Genomic DNA, 16,458 nt, shown 5'->3' on the forward strand with positions numbered 1-16,458 from the left:
TTGTCGATGTATTCATCTTATTTTAATCATTTTAAAAATTTATGATTGACAGAAATATCGGATATTAATTATTGTGGCCATCGACGTGTTAAAGAAACTTAACTTAAGCATTAATCCATAAATTATAGTATTGTATATATTTAAAATTACAAATGTAATTCTTATTGCATTGAAATTGTAATCTATTCAATGGGAGGGGGTAGTAACATAAAGAAAATGTTTACGTGCTTGCTACAACTTACATTGACATCAATAAATGTCACTTGCAGACCATCAGGGCCGACCTAGTATCGCTATTCTATAGTTTCTTAAAAATATTTGGACGTTCTTTGAAACTGAATAATTTGTTTTATTTTATTTATTCCATTATCTATGTATGTTTATATTGTAATGAAAGTGAAACACAAATTATTATTTATAAAAATATCTTATACTATAATTCGCAGGGATTTGGAATCCATAATCGGTCCTGTCCTGTTCATGCATCGATCATGTGCTTTTTATTTATTTACGTCTTCTGCTTCGTATTATTAGTCAGACACTTAGAATATCTAAATTTACATATCTATATTCACGTAATTACCAATTTTACTTAATTTAAATAAAATAAATTAGAAATAAAATTTTATTTAAATAAAATTACCAACATGATGGACAGTTGTAATATAGATAAATTTTTATCATCTTTTAAAATTAACCTTTGGTAGAGACGTAACACGCTAGAATGTTTAAATGTGTGGAATTCATTGTATGAATGTCAGATTAGTAAATACGTAAAAGGTATATGTTAAAGAATATTCATTTTTAACTAAAATATTTCTTAAACTTTTAACTCTTATAAATATTCTTGAACTTATATAATACATTTTTGTCAATAAAAATTTGTATAAATCATATAATTGTAATAATTTTTTTTAATTATTAGAACTCAATTACTACTATAGACAAAATATATGAATATACTCGTACACTTTATGTACTCGGTGATACTACACGACATATAAATACATATATGTAGTTACAAAATATGTATGACTAATGACTAATCAGTAATGGCTTAAGTAATATAAAAATACAAGAATGAATATTTACGTTAGATGTAATGTATACAATGAATGCATTGTTGAAGAAGTATTTGTTTCTACGAAAGGATATTTAAGTAAAAACACCGCTTAGATAATGTATTCTGTTTCTTTAGACAGTTGTTTTTAGTAATTCAATAAAATGCCGTTAGAGTACGACACATAACATATCGCCCACACCATCTATCAGAGAAATTAGAAATCTGAAACACGAAACTCAGGATAATTATTAAGATACCTGGGGAAAATATTATATATAGAGATTGAATTTACATACGTATGTAGATGCACAACGTTATACTCATTGCAATTTAAGTTTATGCGAGTGTTACAAGGAATTGAAATTTTTTCATTTAATAGAGAAGCATTTAACCTATCGTCATATAAAGTAAGTAGTATTGAAACGATTATAAAATTGTAAAATAATTCATTTATTTAACGTAATTTGTAAATAAGATTTTCGTATAATAAAAAATTAGGTTAAATATTTTCTAAAAGTCTTAGCTATTGTTCGAACTTTACGAAGTTCAGAGTTTTCCTTAGTAGCAGTAAAATTGATAAATTGTTACCATATTTATAAGGTATTGTGTACTTAATATTTCATTTAAATTAGATACTTTCACTTTAGAAAATAGCACGCAATTTACATTTTTGCCATATTTTTAAAAAAGTTTTTGAATAATTGTTTTAAATATGATAAGAATATGAAAAGAAGGTATTTTATACAAATTTTATATAAATATTTTTAAAATTAGGAATTGTAGTATTTGAATTTTATTTAACAAACAGGATGGCAGATACAAGTACAACACCAGGCGATAATTCTGTACACATGGAAAAGGGCTGGTTCGCTTTGAGGCAACACATTATTGATAATAAGATTAAAGTTGGATTATGGGTTACAAGACTTTTTACTATTATATTTACTATTGGTTATATCATTCCAATATTTGGGTATGTTGATGCAAATTATTTTGTCATTTAAATTAAAAAATTAAATTTTATGTTTTATATTACAGTAATTCTTATAATATTTATTACAAAGTATTAATAAGTAATGCAGCAACTAGTGCATTACGCCTTCATCAAAGAGTACCACATGTTCAATTAAATAGGCAATTTTTGGAACATTTATTTATTGAAGATTCTTGCCATTATTTATTTTATTCTTTAATATTCCTTTATGCAGCTCCTGTCACATGTATCCTTTTGTATAATAATATAAAACTCAAATAGAAATAAAATACTTCTTTATTTAGGCAAATTTGTCATGGAATGTTACATAGAATTATTTTTCTTAAATGATTAATTAGTGGTGTTAACTCCTATATTTTTATTTGCATTAATACATTTTGCCTCTGGTTCTCTCGTATTACTTGATGTAAGTAAGACAGTTTTATTTTACATTGCTGAGTCATACCATTCTAGTGTAACTTAATGATGCACAGTCATCGTTATAATAACTGGTTATTATTTTGTTTTTGTTTTTTAAATTAAGTGTTTAGGACAAAACAGCTGGTGGGGAGCACGGCTTTTAATATCGTTGGTTGAATTTCAATCACGAAATATTTTACGAGTTTGTGCATTATCTGAGATAATTATCTTGCCATTCACAGTTCTTCTTGTATTTACGTATGTATAATTTATTAATTTTCAGAAACTAGATATTGTACAAGTAATTTACAAAAGTAATTTTTTACAGGGGTCGTGCTGGTTTATTAACACCTTTTATTTATTTCCAATTCTTAAAATTCCGTCTTGCATCCCAAAGAAATCCTTTCACTCGTAATGTGTTCTATGAAATCAGAAATGGACTAAGTTCAGTCTCAAGGAAACCAACAATGCCAGTTATTGTGCGACAAATAATTGAAGGTCTACTATCACTTACACAACAAATGGCTCCTGTTCGTCAGTAATTTTTATTTTAAATATGTATTAAAGATGTATTAAATTATCAAAAATTTCCTAGGGTTCTAGGGTCCATGTAATAATAATTTCATATAATTGGATGATAAAATGAGTGCAAAGGTAAAAAACAATAAACTTATGATCTATTATTTAAGATAAATATAAGAATTATCAAGTAATAATTTAAAACTTTAATTGATATTTGTGCTCATTTTTTGATATCATAGATGATAATAACTTTTTTCCAAACTGTTTCATATTATTTTATTATGAAATTAAATCTAGAATTTATTTACTAAACACCAAAATATTCATATAAATAAATTACGCAATTGAACTTTTAATATTTTATGATATATAATGTCAATCTGTAATAAGATTATAACTATGTAATTCTAAATCACATAGAATTTAAATGAGTCCATAGTACAATGTTTGCTACAGTGAATATGTTATATTTTTCAGTTTAAAAAATTTCACTATTCAGTTAATAAACAATAAGTCAAATTTGCACTGTAATTGATAGTGATAATTATGAAAAAGTTGACTAATGTATTAAGTTGTAATGTATAAAATGTTCATTGTATCAATTTTCAACCCTTCCTTTTTTGGAACAAATATTTTTATCTTTGTAAATCATTTTGTGTTATGTATCATTTTAATTTTTTCGTATATAAATGTACTTTTTTAAGATTCACTGAAATTATGAATCATTAAAAATAGAACATTTTATATGTTATAACATAATGCATTATATTTCACCATATTTTCATATTTTTTAAAAGTATATTTCGTTATTGTTTGTATTGATATAACTTATATTTTTCGGGGAAGGTTGAAAGCATGTTAAATAAGTAATTTTTCTATAAATAATTGAATTTGATATAGATATGGGTTATTCTATGGATATTCTGGTGAGACAGTATTTAATTGTCTTAGTCATAGTTGATTGTCTCAAAAAATATTTTAACATAATTCTATTGTAAATGAATGTTATTCACAAATTATATTAAATATTGAATTAAGTTTAAATTCAAATGTAAATTTTCATAAATAAATATATAGAAACAAATATTTTTTGTTATGATTATGAAAGAGAATGTATCTCTATATATTTATTTCTTTATGTTATTGTTATTAAATTAAAAAAATTAAATAAAATTTCTTTTAAAAGTTTATTTTCATTTATATATAAATTACACTGCGAGTGGCATAGGTTGTGGTAAATCCTTCGATGCTTTCACTTCAGATGTTGGTTGTGAAGGAAATATCTCATCCTTTGGTTCAACAATTGAAACAGAATCTGGAAGAGGCTTTTTGGGACCTGTTTTGCCATGAGGATCATATGGGAGCATAATTTTTACTTTGATACCAAGTACACCTAACACAAAATGATAAATTAAATTACAATTAACCTCAATTAAATTAAAATCTATCTTTTTGATTAACTTTCTGATGAATATACCTTGTCGAAGGAGTACATGACGAGTGGCAGTATTGACATATTCATTGGTTGGTTCTCCAGAGTGGATCATTAATCCATCAACAAATTTCATTGATTTTGCTCTTTGTCCACGTAATTTACCACTAACAACCACTTCACAACCCTTTGCTCCTGATTCCATGATGAAACGGAGAACTCCATAACAAGCCCTGTTATTGTATATAACTATTAAAATTTATGTAAGATTTTATATAATTTATATAAATGTTTAAACTAACCTTCTAACAGCTAGACCCCCAATTAATTTGAAACGTAGGGACTCGGCTTGAGCAATAGCGCAGAGACCACGAGTTGCAACTTTTTCAGCATACAATTCAATATTTTGGGTTTCTTTGAAATTAAAACGTTTTTGTACAACAGAAGTCAGTTCCCGGATTCTACGACCTTTTTCACCAAGAACACTCTGTGTATGAGTTGCCAACAATATAATCTCCGTACGATGGGGAGTAACACGTACTTCTACTCCAGAATATCCATCTTCAGAGAGTTCACGAGTTAAAAACTCGTTTAATTCAGCTTTGAAGACTCCGTCTCCAACAAACTGGAAAAAGAATATTATATGATATATATATAATCTTAAATGGTTATAAGTTAACCTAAAAATATCAAAAGTAATTAATCTAAAAGTACATCCGTTAACATAAACGTAACTTAATTAAATGTAAACTCGAATTTTAACCAACATATTTTGATTAGTTTGACAATGCATGTAAATTATCTTGATATCTGTGGAAGTAAAATATGTAAAATATTCATAGTATAAAATGTATACTACATCTGAAGTAAAAACATCTGTAAGTATCCATGTCATCCATAGCTTTTATGTGTTATTTCTGTTTGCTTTATCATAAAATATTTTTTATATAACTTTAATTATCATAGTAAACATCATATTTTTGCGTTATAAATTATGAAAATCCACAAACCTTTCTTTTCTTCGAAATTGAACGGTTATCCATGTTTTATGCTGTCAACTCAAAAGGAATTGAAAATCTAAAAGGAACAACCAGAAACGGAAATGACACACCTACACAGAGTGTCATACGAGTGTTAAATTAATATTTTTTTAATAAGAAAAATTACTTAAATAATATGTATTATTTCTTCAGGAAAAATGTTGATATAATTTTTGTAATAAAAAGAAATACAATTCAGAGCAATTTAAGATTATTACTAGTTTCATGGATTTAAAGGTTAAGAAAAACACTAGATAGTTTTAACATACTTTTACATAGATATATGTATGTATATACACAGAATAAGTAAATATATTTTTTTAAATAATTATTTTAAAATAGATATGCAAGTTCGATAATAATTACTCCTAATATATTAGTTTTTTGGCATGTAAAAAAGCAGATACTGTTTAATGTTAACTATAAAAGAATTTATTACAGAAATAATTTAAGTTTAATAAGAAGGTAAATTCTGGACTAATAATATTGTATGTACTGCATTTGTATCTACTGTAACTTTTTTTTACTTGGAAAGATATGAAGATATTGACCACCATTACAATACGTACTAATTAGATTTACTTCTTACGGCCCTGGTGCTATCAAAACACACATGCATACCGTAATATACGTTTATATGAACATTATGTATATAAGTATATTCTATTGAGTCATGCAATAATGATATACTTGTGTATAGGTTTTGTTGGTTTGTCGTGCAGTGTATTGCTTTGGAATTATGTTTTATCCTCGACATGGAGTGGAGAACAGTTGCGTTTATAGTGTTGGTAGTGAGTTTATGCTTTTTGGCAATACCAATTAAAGTGGATCCTGATACTAGCAACGAGGATATTAAGCTTTTTCAGAATTATGTCGCACGTTATAACAAATCTTACAGAACCGATCCATCAGAGTATGAAGAACGATTTAAACGATTTCAGGTAAGCCGCAGAAGAAAATGGATCGTGAAAATAAACAATTCACATGATACTCATTTATATCGAACATCTCACTTTCGAAAATTTCCCGCGTTCTTCTTTGCATCATCGCGTGTCTTTTTTTTTAAAATTTTTATCTATTCTATTTTATTTTTTTATTTTCTTTTTATGTTTCTATTTTATTTTTATATTTCTATTATTGTTATCTATTTCCTACAAATTTTTAGGATTACAACATTCATTTAGATAAAAGTTATCGCATCATCTTGATAATATTAAATGTTCGTAGAATTGATAATCAATTATAAAATTTAAAAGTTGTTATCAAGTAAACAATTTGATAAAACGCGTGTACATAATAAAGTAAAAAAAAAACATTAAATTATTTCTAAAATAAAAAATTAGTCAATTAATTTTTCATAGTATTGAATAAATGAAGATAACTATGTTCTTATTACAGAGATCGTTGCGGCACATAGAAAAAATGAATGGTCTTCGATCATTACAAGAAAGCGCTTATTATGGACTCACTGAATTTTCTGATATGTCGGAAGATGAATTTCTGACGCTAACTCTTTTGTCTGACTTACCAGCAAGAGGTGGGAATTTGGTTTACGGCAAGCAGTTTGAATATTTATTATTAATATAAATAAATAATTTATCAGGAGAGAAACACGTGACTGCACCTTATCATCGCGAACATCATTTGTTGCAATCTACTAATCGGATGAAAAGATCGGTTGGCATACCTTCAAAATTCGATTGGAGAGACAAAGGAGTGATTACTCCGGTACGGAGTCAAGGATCTTGTGGTGCTTGTTGGGCTTTCAGTACCGTTGAAGTTGTTGAATCGATGTATGCAATAAAAAATGGCACTTTGTATACGCTGAGCGTACAAGAAGTATGAGATTTAATATGTTTTTTAAGATTTAGCCGGAACAGATACGAAATTCTATCTATCTTCAACTTTTTCGATAGATGATTGACTGTGCGAAAAACAGTAATTTTGGCTGCGAGGGTGGGGATATATGTAGCTTGCTTTCGTGGTTGTTAGCGTCCAAAGTTCAAATATTTCAAGAGTTTACTTATCCACTCGTAGGAAAGACTGGTACGTGTAAACTTGGGAAGTAAGTATGAACAGAAATAATCGAACGGAATATGGAATACGGATAACGATTAATTTTAAAATATTATTTTCATAGAACGATAGATAAAACACCTGGTATAAAAATACGAGATTTTACATGTGACAGGTAAGAAACATTGCATTATGCGTAATAATGATAATAGTTAATAGTTTTAAATGAAGGATTTTGTTGAAGTATCAGACATACAATTGGTAAAAGAACGAGAACTCTAGCGTATTATCGTATCGGTGCGTGCTGCTTTGTGTGTAATTAACTATGTAAAGGTTTTCTTACATAAGCTAACCGGTTAATGTAATATGCATGATGCTATAGAGCCAAGGATTATATTTTCTTTAGAATCTAATCGAATGAAAAGTCATTTAAAAAATCAATTTTTTAGTCAATTAAAATTCGTTTACTTGTAAATAGCTGTCATTTACAGTGAATAATATTCGTCCACAGTATTTGCCGTTAAGAAGATTAAAGGTTTAACGGACTTTAGTTTCGTAGATGCAGAGGATGAGCTGCTGATAACATTGGCCACTCATGGACCAGTGGCGGCTGCAGTAAATGCTTTATCCTGGCAAAACTATTTAGGCGGCGTAATACAATATCACTGTGATGGTTCCTTTGATAATCTGAATCATGCTGTACAAATAATAGGATACGACAAATCAGCTGCCATACCACATTATATCATAAAAAATTCATGGGGAACAAATTTCGGAGATAAAGGCTACATGTACATAGGAATAGGCAGTAATTTATGCGGTATGGATTTATCTTGTATCATTTACATATCAGATTCATCAATTTTATATCGAACATTTTTTTATAACAGGCATAGCGAATCAAGTATCGTCACTAAATGTTCTTTGAAGCAATCTATCGATATAAACGAAAATATTTGAAGAAAATATTTATATTGATCCTAAAATGTACATAAAAGTATCTTTTTAATCGAGGTACTTTGAAAATACATACAATAATATTAATAACAATAATATTCGTGACAATAATATTAATAACAATAATATTCGTGAAAATAATATTAATAACAATAACATCTTTTACACGTATATTCGACAATTGACAGAATTTTTATGCTAGTATTATGCAGCCATTTGTATATTTTTACAAATATTCTAATATAAAATAAAATAAAGATTTATATTGTTATTTCTACATTTATGTATTCGATATTATCTATTGGTTTATCTATACTCTTGTATCCTAAAAGTTACGGCATTATCAGGCCATCTCCTACGTATCGTTCACTGTACATTCAGAATTGTTTTGATTATCATCAGGATTCCATCCGTTGCAAGCAATGGATAATTTTGTCTTCATCTGTTTTGTCAATGGCGGAATCATATGGCGAGGTATCAGAAATGTTGACAAGTTGAATAAATCTAAAAATACCTTGTACCTATCGCTATGAACAAAAGATATAAATTATCAGTGACACGTGTTTTTAAAAATAATTTTCATAGATATAAACAAATACAGAGGCTATACTGACTTTAAAGTAGATTTTAAATATTGATATCCCGAAGATCCTCCAGTTCCGAGTTGTTGAGAACCAATCATTCTTTGAACCATTAAAACATGATTATCTAGCGGGTAAAATAGAAATGCAAGTATTTTATTTATTACAAAGTACTTAAATCAAATAAATAAATATAGCTTCTTACACCTCCACTTAGTAATTAGAGAATCAATGTCCATTAATGCGGTCAAAATTTGATGAGGTTGGCTAAATCTTGGTTCGTCGCGGTACAGTGTGATCATCACTGCACCTTGAAGAGCGCCGTATGCGAATTTTCTTTCTCCACGAGATACGAGCGCATTGTGAAGAGATTCATTGAATATTGTCTCGAATATTGCTTTCCGAGAATCTATATTTGCCAAATGATAATTTCTGAGCTGTTCTTTCGTATGTGTCTGTGAAAACAATGAAGAGCATTAAAACTTCTTTAACGCAAAACTATTTGCGCAAGTAGAACAAATGATTACTCGAGCAAGTTGCTCCTGTTCAACGAGCAATTTCTCGACGGATCTTTTGTATTTCCCCCAGAAATCAAAGTCATAAGGTTCCAGGCCTGGTGTTCGCGCTAACCATTTTTGAACAAGATAACTGAGACTAGGTTCATCTTCTGAACGTTTAATTGCCTCGATAGCTTTTGGATCCCTTCCGAATATTCTTGTGTAACTTTGACTATATTTGACTCTATGATCCTGTTTCACGCCCAATTTATTCTCCAATAGACGAAACTGTAGCGATTGGAAGCCAGAGGCTGGACACAGATAGTCTCTAAATGTCATAAAATCCAGCGGCGTCATGGTTTCCAAAATTGTCACCTGGTCCACTAGTAGCTAGAATCAAAAATTTTTCAATAAAAAATATCGTCTTTTATACGATACGTGAATTTTTCAATACTGCGTACAGATTGACCCTTATGGTCTGTTATTGTCTTTGTTGACGTTGAATCGATCTTACTGTGGCTACGTCTAAGACAACCGCGTTTGCATTTATATGGGTGCCACGCTTACTTTTACTGTACAAAAAAGAAGTAATCATTAACGTGTGCAATATGGTAAAAACAATTTTCTCTATGGTTATTTTGATAATCAAGTTGAAAAAAAAGAGATATAAAAAGAAAGTAAAAAAAAAAAAAAATCAATACCATCGAACATGGTCGTATTGTTAGTTTCATTATAGTTTCAGATAGAAATATCATTTTGAATGACGGTCGTGGAAGGACACGGTTGTATCTCGTATTAAATCCTACTTACTTAACCCTGCTACATGATTTTTCAATAGAAGTAGAGAAGAAAACGCGGTGACCACACCTGCATTCTGTGGTATAGAAAGAGCGCCAATGAGCTTGTTACCTAACTCATCTATGCATGTGGTGTGGAGTGTCGCATATCATCTAGCGGTGTTAACTTACTGTTATTTCTGCAGTTCCCACAATCTTTCTTATTCCAGCATGAAAGAGTAGGAGAAAAGCAATGAGAAAGTGTCGTATTGCTAAGAACCTTGACCAGTTTGACAAATTCACGTGAAAATAATTTTGATTACACGACAATCGTGAAGTGCATAGTATGTTTTTCAAAACAGACGGCTGTTATTAAAAAAAGGAAACTATCAGTTTACAGGGAACGAATTTTACAAGTGTAAGTCAGACTTAATTTCTCATTCTTCTCTTGATTAATTAAGTCTCTCTTTATGCGACGAGTGTTATAGTTTTTGTTATTTGATTACTTGAGAGTAAGACGATACGTTCGTTCCTGTAGATATTATCGTGTCTTAAATGTTTTTAATAAAGAAGTTTAAGTAATTTTTATTTGCGATTTGTAAAGTGGAACGTACGCCAGTCGACTCGAAGGGTGACAATTGAAATGTGATTAGAAACACCGCGGTGTACCGTCGAAGCACCCTTGTCATAAATTTCAATGCTCTAATTGGCTTGCGATTAAGGGTCGTTCACATTCTTCCCATCACTGTCATTGTCAACATATGGCCACTGGCCTTCTTTTCCTCGAGTATATAGGATTACCTGACGATGCGTTCGCATTGCGCGGGAAATCTATACCGTTACTCTTTTTTTTCGTTCTTTAAACAATTTTTCATCGTGCATTGTTCAATCATTTTCATCGTAATATACGTGAGATACGATTATCTTAAAGCATCGCTTACTTTCAATATAAGTACAATACGATTTAATCTTTTCAAGATTTCCAAGGTCCTTGATTCGTCTAGAACTTGGGAGATCCGAGACTTCGGAACAGCAGTGTGATTGTTGGTGGTACCATTCAAATCATAGTCGCTTGGTTCGGAGTTGAAAAGACCTCTGACTGAGTCTAATTCGTAGATGATTTGTTTGAACCAAAGTTCGTATGCTGTGGACCAAATGGTAAAAAAACTATAGTTTTCCTTGTAGACATTCCTTTTTCTTAAATTAAATTTTGTATACTGCTCTCTCGCTCTCTGATTGAAATGTATTATTTATTATTATTCGAAACCAAAGAGAACTGAAGTTTCCATTATTTTCTTTTCTTTTATATCGTTGCTCTTTACTCATGGCCTTTTTTGCAAGATAAAAAATACTCTTGAAAAGTAAAAAAAGTAAAAGATATATCTTGAAAAGTAAAAAAAAAAAAAAAAAAAAAAAAAATGGCGATATTAACTAAAAATGACATGGCATGATATTTTAAATAATTCTCAATAGTATGGATAACGTATCAAAATCTAATGCTAGACATGTTTTATCAGTGGAAGGATAGGAAACAAATAGACGAAGTTTAACCACCGTTGCGCAATATAGTTTATATTTGTTACGAACGTTGCAGCGATTAAATCTTTTACCCTGATGAGTGACGATAAAGAGATGTTCGTCGTGTACTTCCTTGTTGTACTCGGCGCTCAGCAACCTTTGTGCGGTTAAAATTTTATCCAATCGAAGATATTCACCATAAAGCATACCCGGCCCTTCGGCCAATTGATCAGTTTCTTGATCATGATCTTCCCTAAAAACAAGCAATTGAATCAGCACTTTCTGTCAAATTCATCTCATTTTTACTATGTTGATTCTTATATAATTCAAAACGCATGCTCATTCGATGCAATAATTAATTTTGATCATTCAGTTGTTTATTCTTCAAATGAGAGAATAAATAAGATAAAATAGAAGATAATTTCAAGAGAAGCGAGGCATTTCGTCGCTTGATCGGGGAATTACACAAATTTTCGACGCGTAAGGATTTTTAAAAGATTACTTACACAATATCGTCTGATAAGGGGCAAGCCATTTTTTTTATTCTCCTAAAAGTAATCCACAAAAGTGCTGCTATGAATTTTAGTTTTATTTGGGCGATAGCCAGTCACTTTTCAATGACAATTACAAGCTGAACAATGAATAAATGTCACGTGTGAATTGCAAAACGGTTCACTTTGGGCAAGCTCTCTTTCAGGATGACATTTTCGTCAAGTTTCAACAAGCACCACTCGGTTAGTCGAATAACATAAACCGATACATGTTGTCAGCGACGTGGTTGAACCGCGACTAAAAACTGAATGACCACCGACTCACGAAACTATTCCTCTTATATTTTGTCCCAAGAGCGAGGGCGCGTGAATGAATACTCGTGATTAACTGTTTCTTTGTATAATCTTCGTATAAATAACTTAACATTCGTCGCAGATCCTTGTTATATAATTTTGTTTGATTATCGACAGGAGAATTTTTCTTTACATTGTATAAAGAGATGCAGATAGTGGAGTTTTTAAATCGATAATTCGATTCGATTCGACGCGTGTTTTGGGCCTCTCAATTGCAAAATATATTCATTCTCATCGATTATCGAACGAGCAGAAACAAAGAACGTCATCCTCGATCAAACAGACTTTTCATTTCGTTGAAAATGATAAATAAAATGATTCGGATTTATAAATGATTTTATAAATTGCGGGATTCACCCAGAGACAAGCATTTTTAAATCGATAATTAAAAATCTATTTGGACCACTATTAGAAATGAAAATGACATCTGTTCTCATCGCGGAATTACCTAGTTCGGTGCTTCACTGTTAGATGTCGCAAGAATGAAGTTTTCAAATAATCATAGTTGCATGGTCGGACGATAGATGCGGCAGGTTGTACGATTGACCAGAGGTATTTCACATAATGAATTTTTTTTCGCTGCTAACGCGTTTAAAAAATTATAAAAAGAAAGGCACTTTCCTAAATAGATACTTTTATGAATTACTGAAGCATTTTTAGTTTATGAAAGTGTCGTTCTTTTAAAATATATTGTCTTTCCTATAATTTATATTTTATCAACCATTACATGATTTTAATGTATCGATTGTTTTTTACACTGTGACTAGTGAAACATTGCGTAACATTGACCTATCGTCGTTTATAAGATTATTTTATGTCACGAATCCGCGATACCCTTGAAATTATGCATTATTATACCACAGACGAGATGATCTGATATATGATCAGTACTGTAGCAAGAATAATGCAACAGGTATATAAGTGCGTTGATGATGCGCTTCCCGATATATTTTTATCCATTTTATGGACTATCGAGAAACAATTTTCCTACTATTTTTACAACATTTATAAATTATAGCCATTTATTTTTATTTATAAAAATTACAAGCTATTTAATATTATATACATGTATTTAATTATAAAAATTACAAGATACTTAATTATGTTACTCTCTGTTCCTCGTTCAGTTAAATAATTTATTTAAGTACTTTTGTACATTTCTCTGGAACATATTTTGTAACTTTTATTCTACCAAATTGCACATAGCCTAATGGACTTTGCATGAAATTTACATGTGAAGAACACTCGAATTTTGCTCGTGAATAGCAGTGTAGATTGCCTACAGCCCCATCGACAATACAGTACGATATTTCATTATAGTAAGTAGTTGAAGTGAGCATAATTTCTTAAGTCATCGTAGCGTGACGCAAGTATGTACTTTTCTATAAATACTTACATTTAGCATCATTTAGCTTCCTAAATTATCATAATGGATTTATAGATCCACTTAAATATATTTAATATACGTTTCCATAAATATAATATTTTATACATTACACTCTGTATATTCAAACGTGTCATATATTTTTACTATTTATTTCTTGTTAGTTATTGCGTATTTTTATATTTTATTTTCTGAAATTTTCACGTGAAAACAAAACGTTTTATTCCAGAAAGAAGCGGGAAAGATTAGTTTTAATACTTGTTTTAGTAATAGCTTTAATGGTCATATGACATAACGAGGATGTAAATCGAACCCAGATCGAAAACTGGTATCTTCCAACGAATGGTAGAAATCATTATCAAATGATTTATCGAACGGATTATCAATCTTTCAAGAATAATACTCATGAGCGGCAGCGACTGTCACTTTTTTATTTGTTCTTTACGTTCTTGAATGGAATATTATTTGAACGAAATTTTCGTAGCTGCAACGCAGAAATGTCGGAAAAATGAGGGAAAATTTAGAATAGAAAACGATTGAAAATTAAAACGAAACATAGACTTGTGTTTGTCCATTATTTAATATATATATATACAAAAATAGAAATCGATGATATAGATGATATATAGAATCGTTGTTAATTGATTTTTCTTCTGTGCTGTATATATGACAACAACAATAAAGAAGGGGCGTCGCAGTGGAAGCAATGAAAAGGGACGTGATATCAGAGTTTCTTATGTTCATATCGATATGTATTGTATTACGTTGTAGAAATCGGACTAAGGCCTAACAGATTACACGGAGATACTCGATTCTTGCTGCGATAGAACTCCGTTTGCTACGGACTGCATTTGTTCGAACGAACTTTTATTTTTCAGTAAGCAATTAAACAAGCGTATTCTATTGGTTGCATTTACTTACCCGAATTTGTGCATTTCTATCATGCGAGTAAACAATTACGAATAAGTATGTATCTGGTTTTTCTCATCCCATTGTCATCTTATCTGATCAGCTAAGTTCTCTTCGCTGCTGGGAAACGCGTGTGAGACAATGGTGCATAATTCTTCTACTGTCCAGAACCTAGAAGCGATTTTCGAAATTTCTCTTTTATTTATTTTAATCACGACTCGCGTAGACAAAATTCGACCGTCGTTGAATTTTCAAACAAACAGAGAGAAAGAGAGAGAGAGAGAGAGAGAAAACATTGGCGTCACGCGTTTATGCGGCTTGATTTCCTATCGATGCTGCTGCTGTTGCTGCTGCTGCTGTAGACAAAAGCGTCCATCGGAGCGGCCGATTAAGTCGCGCGAAAGGAGGTTAATGCGATTCGCCTTTCCGCGCGCATGTACGCGCAGGAACATTATGTGATACCAGCAGAAAGTTCTTGAGCATCCTATGTACCTTTTATGGCGCCTAATAAAGTTGGCTAACTGCACATTTTTGCCCCGTAATGGTCCAACTGCGAACCGCTCATTCATAGTTTTATACACGTATGTATATATACTTATAACTAGCAGAAGGTTCGAAGCAATTTTACGCCAATCTTCTTTTTAATCCTTTTTCAAATTGAATCTATACGGTTCGGTAAAGAAGACGCGCATTATTTTTAATTTTTCACCGTAACCAATGGTACTCGAAAAGTGCTTCTTGCGTGCCCGATGAAAAATTATAGCTATGTAAAAGATGCGTATACCTTAATTTTAACGTTTTTATCGCTTATAGTTGCTTAACTAGCGCGACTCCGTAAGTTATTCAATTTTTCAAGCAGATATCACAATCGTACGATCGAGCGATTTCCTCGAATGTTTTCTCCAGTCTGTGATAAATAAAATATGGATCTATATCCGAACGTGAAGGCTTGGATATTGGAAAGGTAAAAGAAGTCCCAAGCTACGCATAATCTACCAGGTCTTGATACTTTAGGCGCTATTATTAACCAACGCCTAATGTCTAATAATAATCGAGAGGATGATGGATGTGAGGTCCTCTTATTTTTCTTGCCTTCTACATATATCATAGAATTTGTTATATATTAATTCTTAAAATTTGTCATTTACCGTTTTGCAATTATTATACAGTCATAACACAAGAGATATCAATCACGATAAATCTACGCTACTATCAAGTTTGTTCTCCACTTCTCTTCCACTTTCCCCTGAAGAAAGGAGAACGATATTCGATTAGGAATGCATTATTCGTCGATTGGCGTGCAGCAACGCTCGAGCGAAAGTCTCGCTTTGTTATTGTCAGCACGCATATCGGGCACGATGCACCGGACACGATGTTTCCCGGAAGGGTAGATAACTCGTACTCTGATTGATATGCCTTCTTCCGTATCATCTTCACTCTTTTTTGTTGTTGCTGTTTTTTTTTTTTTTTTTTTTTTCGCCCTTTTTTTTTTTTTTTTTTTTTTTTTTTTTTTTTTTTTTTGGCG

The 16,458-nt window shown here is 30.7% G+C and overlaps 4 protein-coding genes and 1 long non-coding RNA gene across 6 annotated transcripts; 2 read left to right on the plus strand and 3 right to left on the minus strand.

Annotated features, from left to right (window-relative positions):
* Positions 1 to 357: 357 nt before the first annotated feature.
* LOC122532052 lies at positions 358 to 1,265 on the minus strand. Its single transcript, XR_006307438.1, has 3 exons — positions 1,093 to 1,265; positions 644 to 719; positions 358 to 551 (listed from the first exon to the last, which is right to left on the minus strand). It is a non-coding gene; the product is annotated as an uncharacterized LOC122532052 (long non-coding RNA).
* Positions 1,266 to 1,286: 21 nt separating this feature from the next.
* On the plus strand, positions 1,287 to 4,062 carry LOC122532029 (Krueppel homolog 2-like). Its single transcript, XM_043660442.1, has 6 exons — positions 1,287 to 1,470; positions 1,872 to 2,036; positions 2,102 to 2,283; positions 2,396 to 2,463; positions 2,581 to 2,714; positions 2,785 to 4,062. The coding sequence occupies exons 2-6, from the start codon at positions 1,873 to 1,875 to the stop codon at positions 2,996 to 2,998; spliced, it is 762 nt and encodes a 253-aa protein (XP_043516377.1). The 5' UTR covers positions 1,287 to 1,470; position 1,872; the 3' UTR covers positions 2,999 to 4,062.
* Positions 4,063 to 4,151: 89 nt separating this feature from the next.
* LOC122532035 (40S ribosomal protein S3) lies at positions 4,152 to 5,518 on the minus strand. The gene is made up of 4 exons (XM_043660456.1): positions 5,421 to 5,518; positions 4,713 to 5,035; positions 4,456 to 4,643; positions 4,152 to 4,371 (listed from the first exon to the last, which is right to left on the minus strand). Exons 1-4 carry the CDS (start codon positions 5,451 to 5,453, stop codon positions 4,187 to 4,189), a joined length of 729 nt encoding a protein of 242 aa, XP_043516391.1. The 5' UTR covers positions 5,454 to 5,518; the 3' UTR covers positions 4,152 to 4,186.
* Positions 5,519 to 6,108: 590 nt separating this feature from the next.
* Positions 6,109 to 8,700, plus strand: LOC122532013 (cathepsin O-like). Its single transcript, XM_043660417.1, has 7 exons — positions 6,109 to 6,391; positions 6,849 to 6,987; positions 7,054 to 7,289; positions 7,367 to 7,515; positions 7,591 to 7,641; positions 8,018 to 8,286; positions 8,357 to 8,700. The coding sequence occupies exons 1-7, from the start codon at positions 6,206 to 6,208 to the stop codon at positions 8,392 to 8,394; spliced, it is 1,068 nt and encodes a 355-aa protein (XP_043516352.1). The 5' UTR covers positions 6,109 to 6,205; the 3' UTR covers positions 8,395 to 8,700.
* On the minus strand, positions 8,279 to 12,680 carry LOC122532000 (tryptophan 2,3-dioxygenase). Of its 2 annotated transcripts, XM_043660406.1 has the most exons (7): positions 12,302 to 12,678; positions 11,888 to 12,048; positions 11,219 to 11,421; positions 9,532 to 9,891; positions 9,210 to 9,459; positions 9,038 to 9,131; positions 8,279 to 8,950 (listed from the first exon to the last, which is right to left on the minus strand). In XM_043660406.1, exons 1-7 carry the CDS (start codon positions 12,328 to 12,330, stop codon positions 8,779 to 8,781), a joined length of 1,269 nt encoding a protein of 422 aa, XP_043516341.1. In that variant the 5' UTR covers positions 12,331 to 12,678; the 3' UTR covers positions 8,279 to 8,778. The 2 variants fall into 2 exon arrangements, with proteins under 2 accessions (XP_043516341.1, XP_043516348.1); XM_043660413.1 differs by lacking the exon at positions 8,279 to 8,950 and having other exon boundaries at positions 9,212 to 9,459; positions 12,302 to 12,680.
* Positions 12,681 to 16,458: the final 3,778 nt, after the last annotated feature.

This window comes from Frieseomelitta varia, unplaced genomic scaffold, assembly GCF_011392965.1.
Source record: "Frieseomelitta varia isolate USP_RPSP 00005682 unplaced genomic scaffold, Fvar_1.2 scaffold_139, whole genome shotgun sequence".
Classification (NCBI taxonomy): domain Eukaryota; kingdom Metazoa; phylum Arthropoda; class Insecta; order Hymenoptera; family Apidae; genus Frieseomelitta; species Frieseomelitta varia.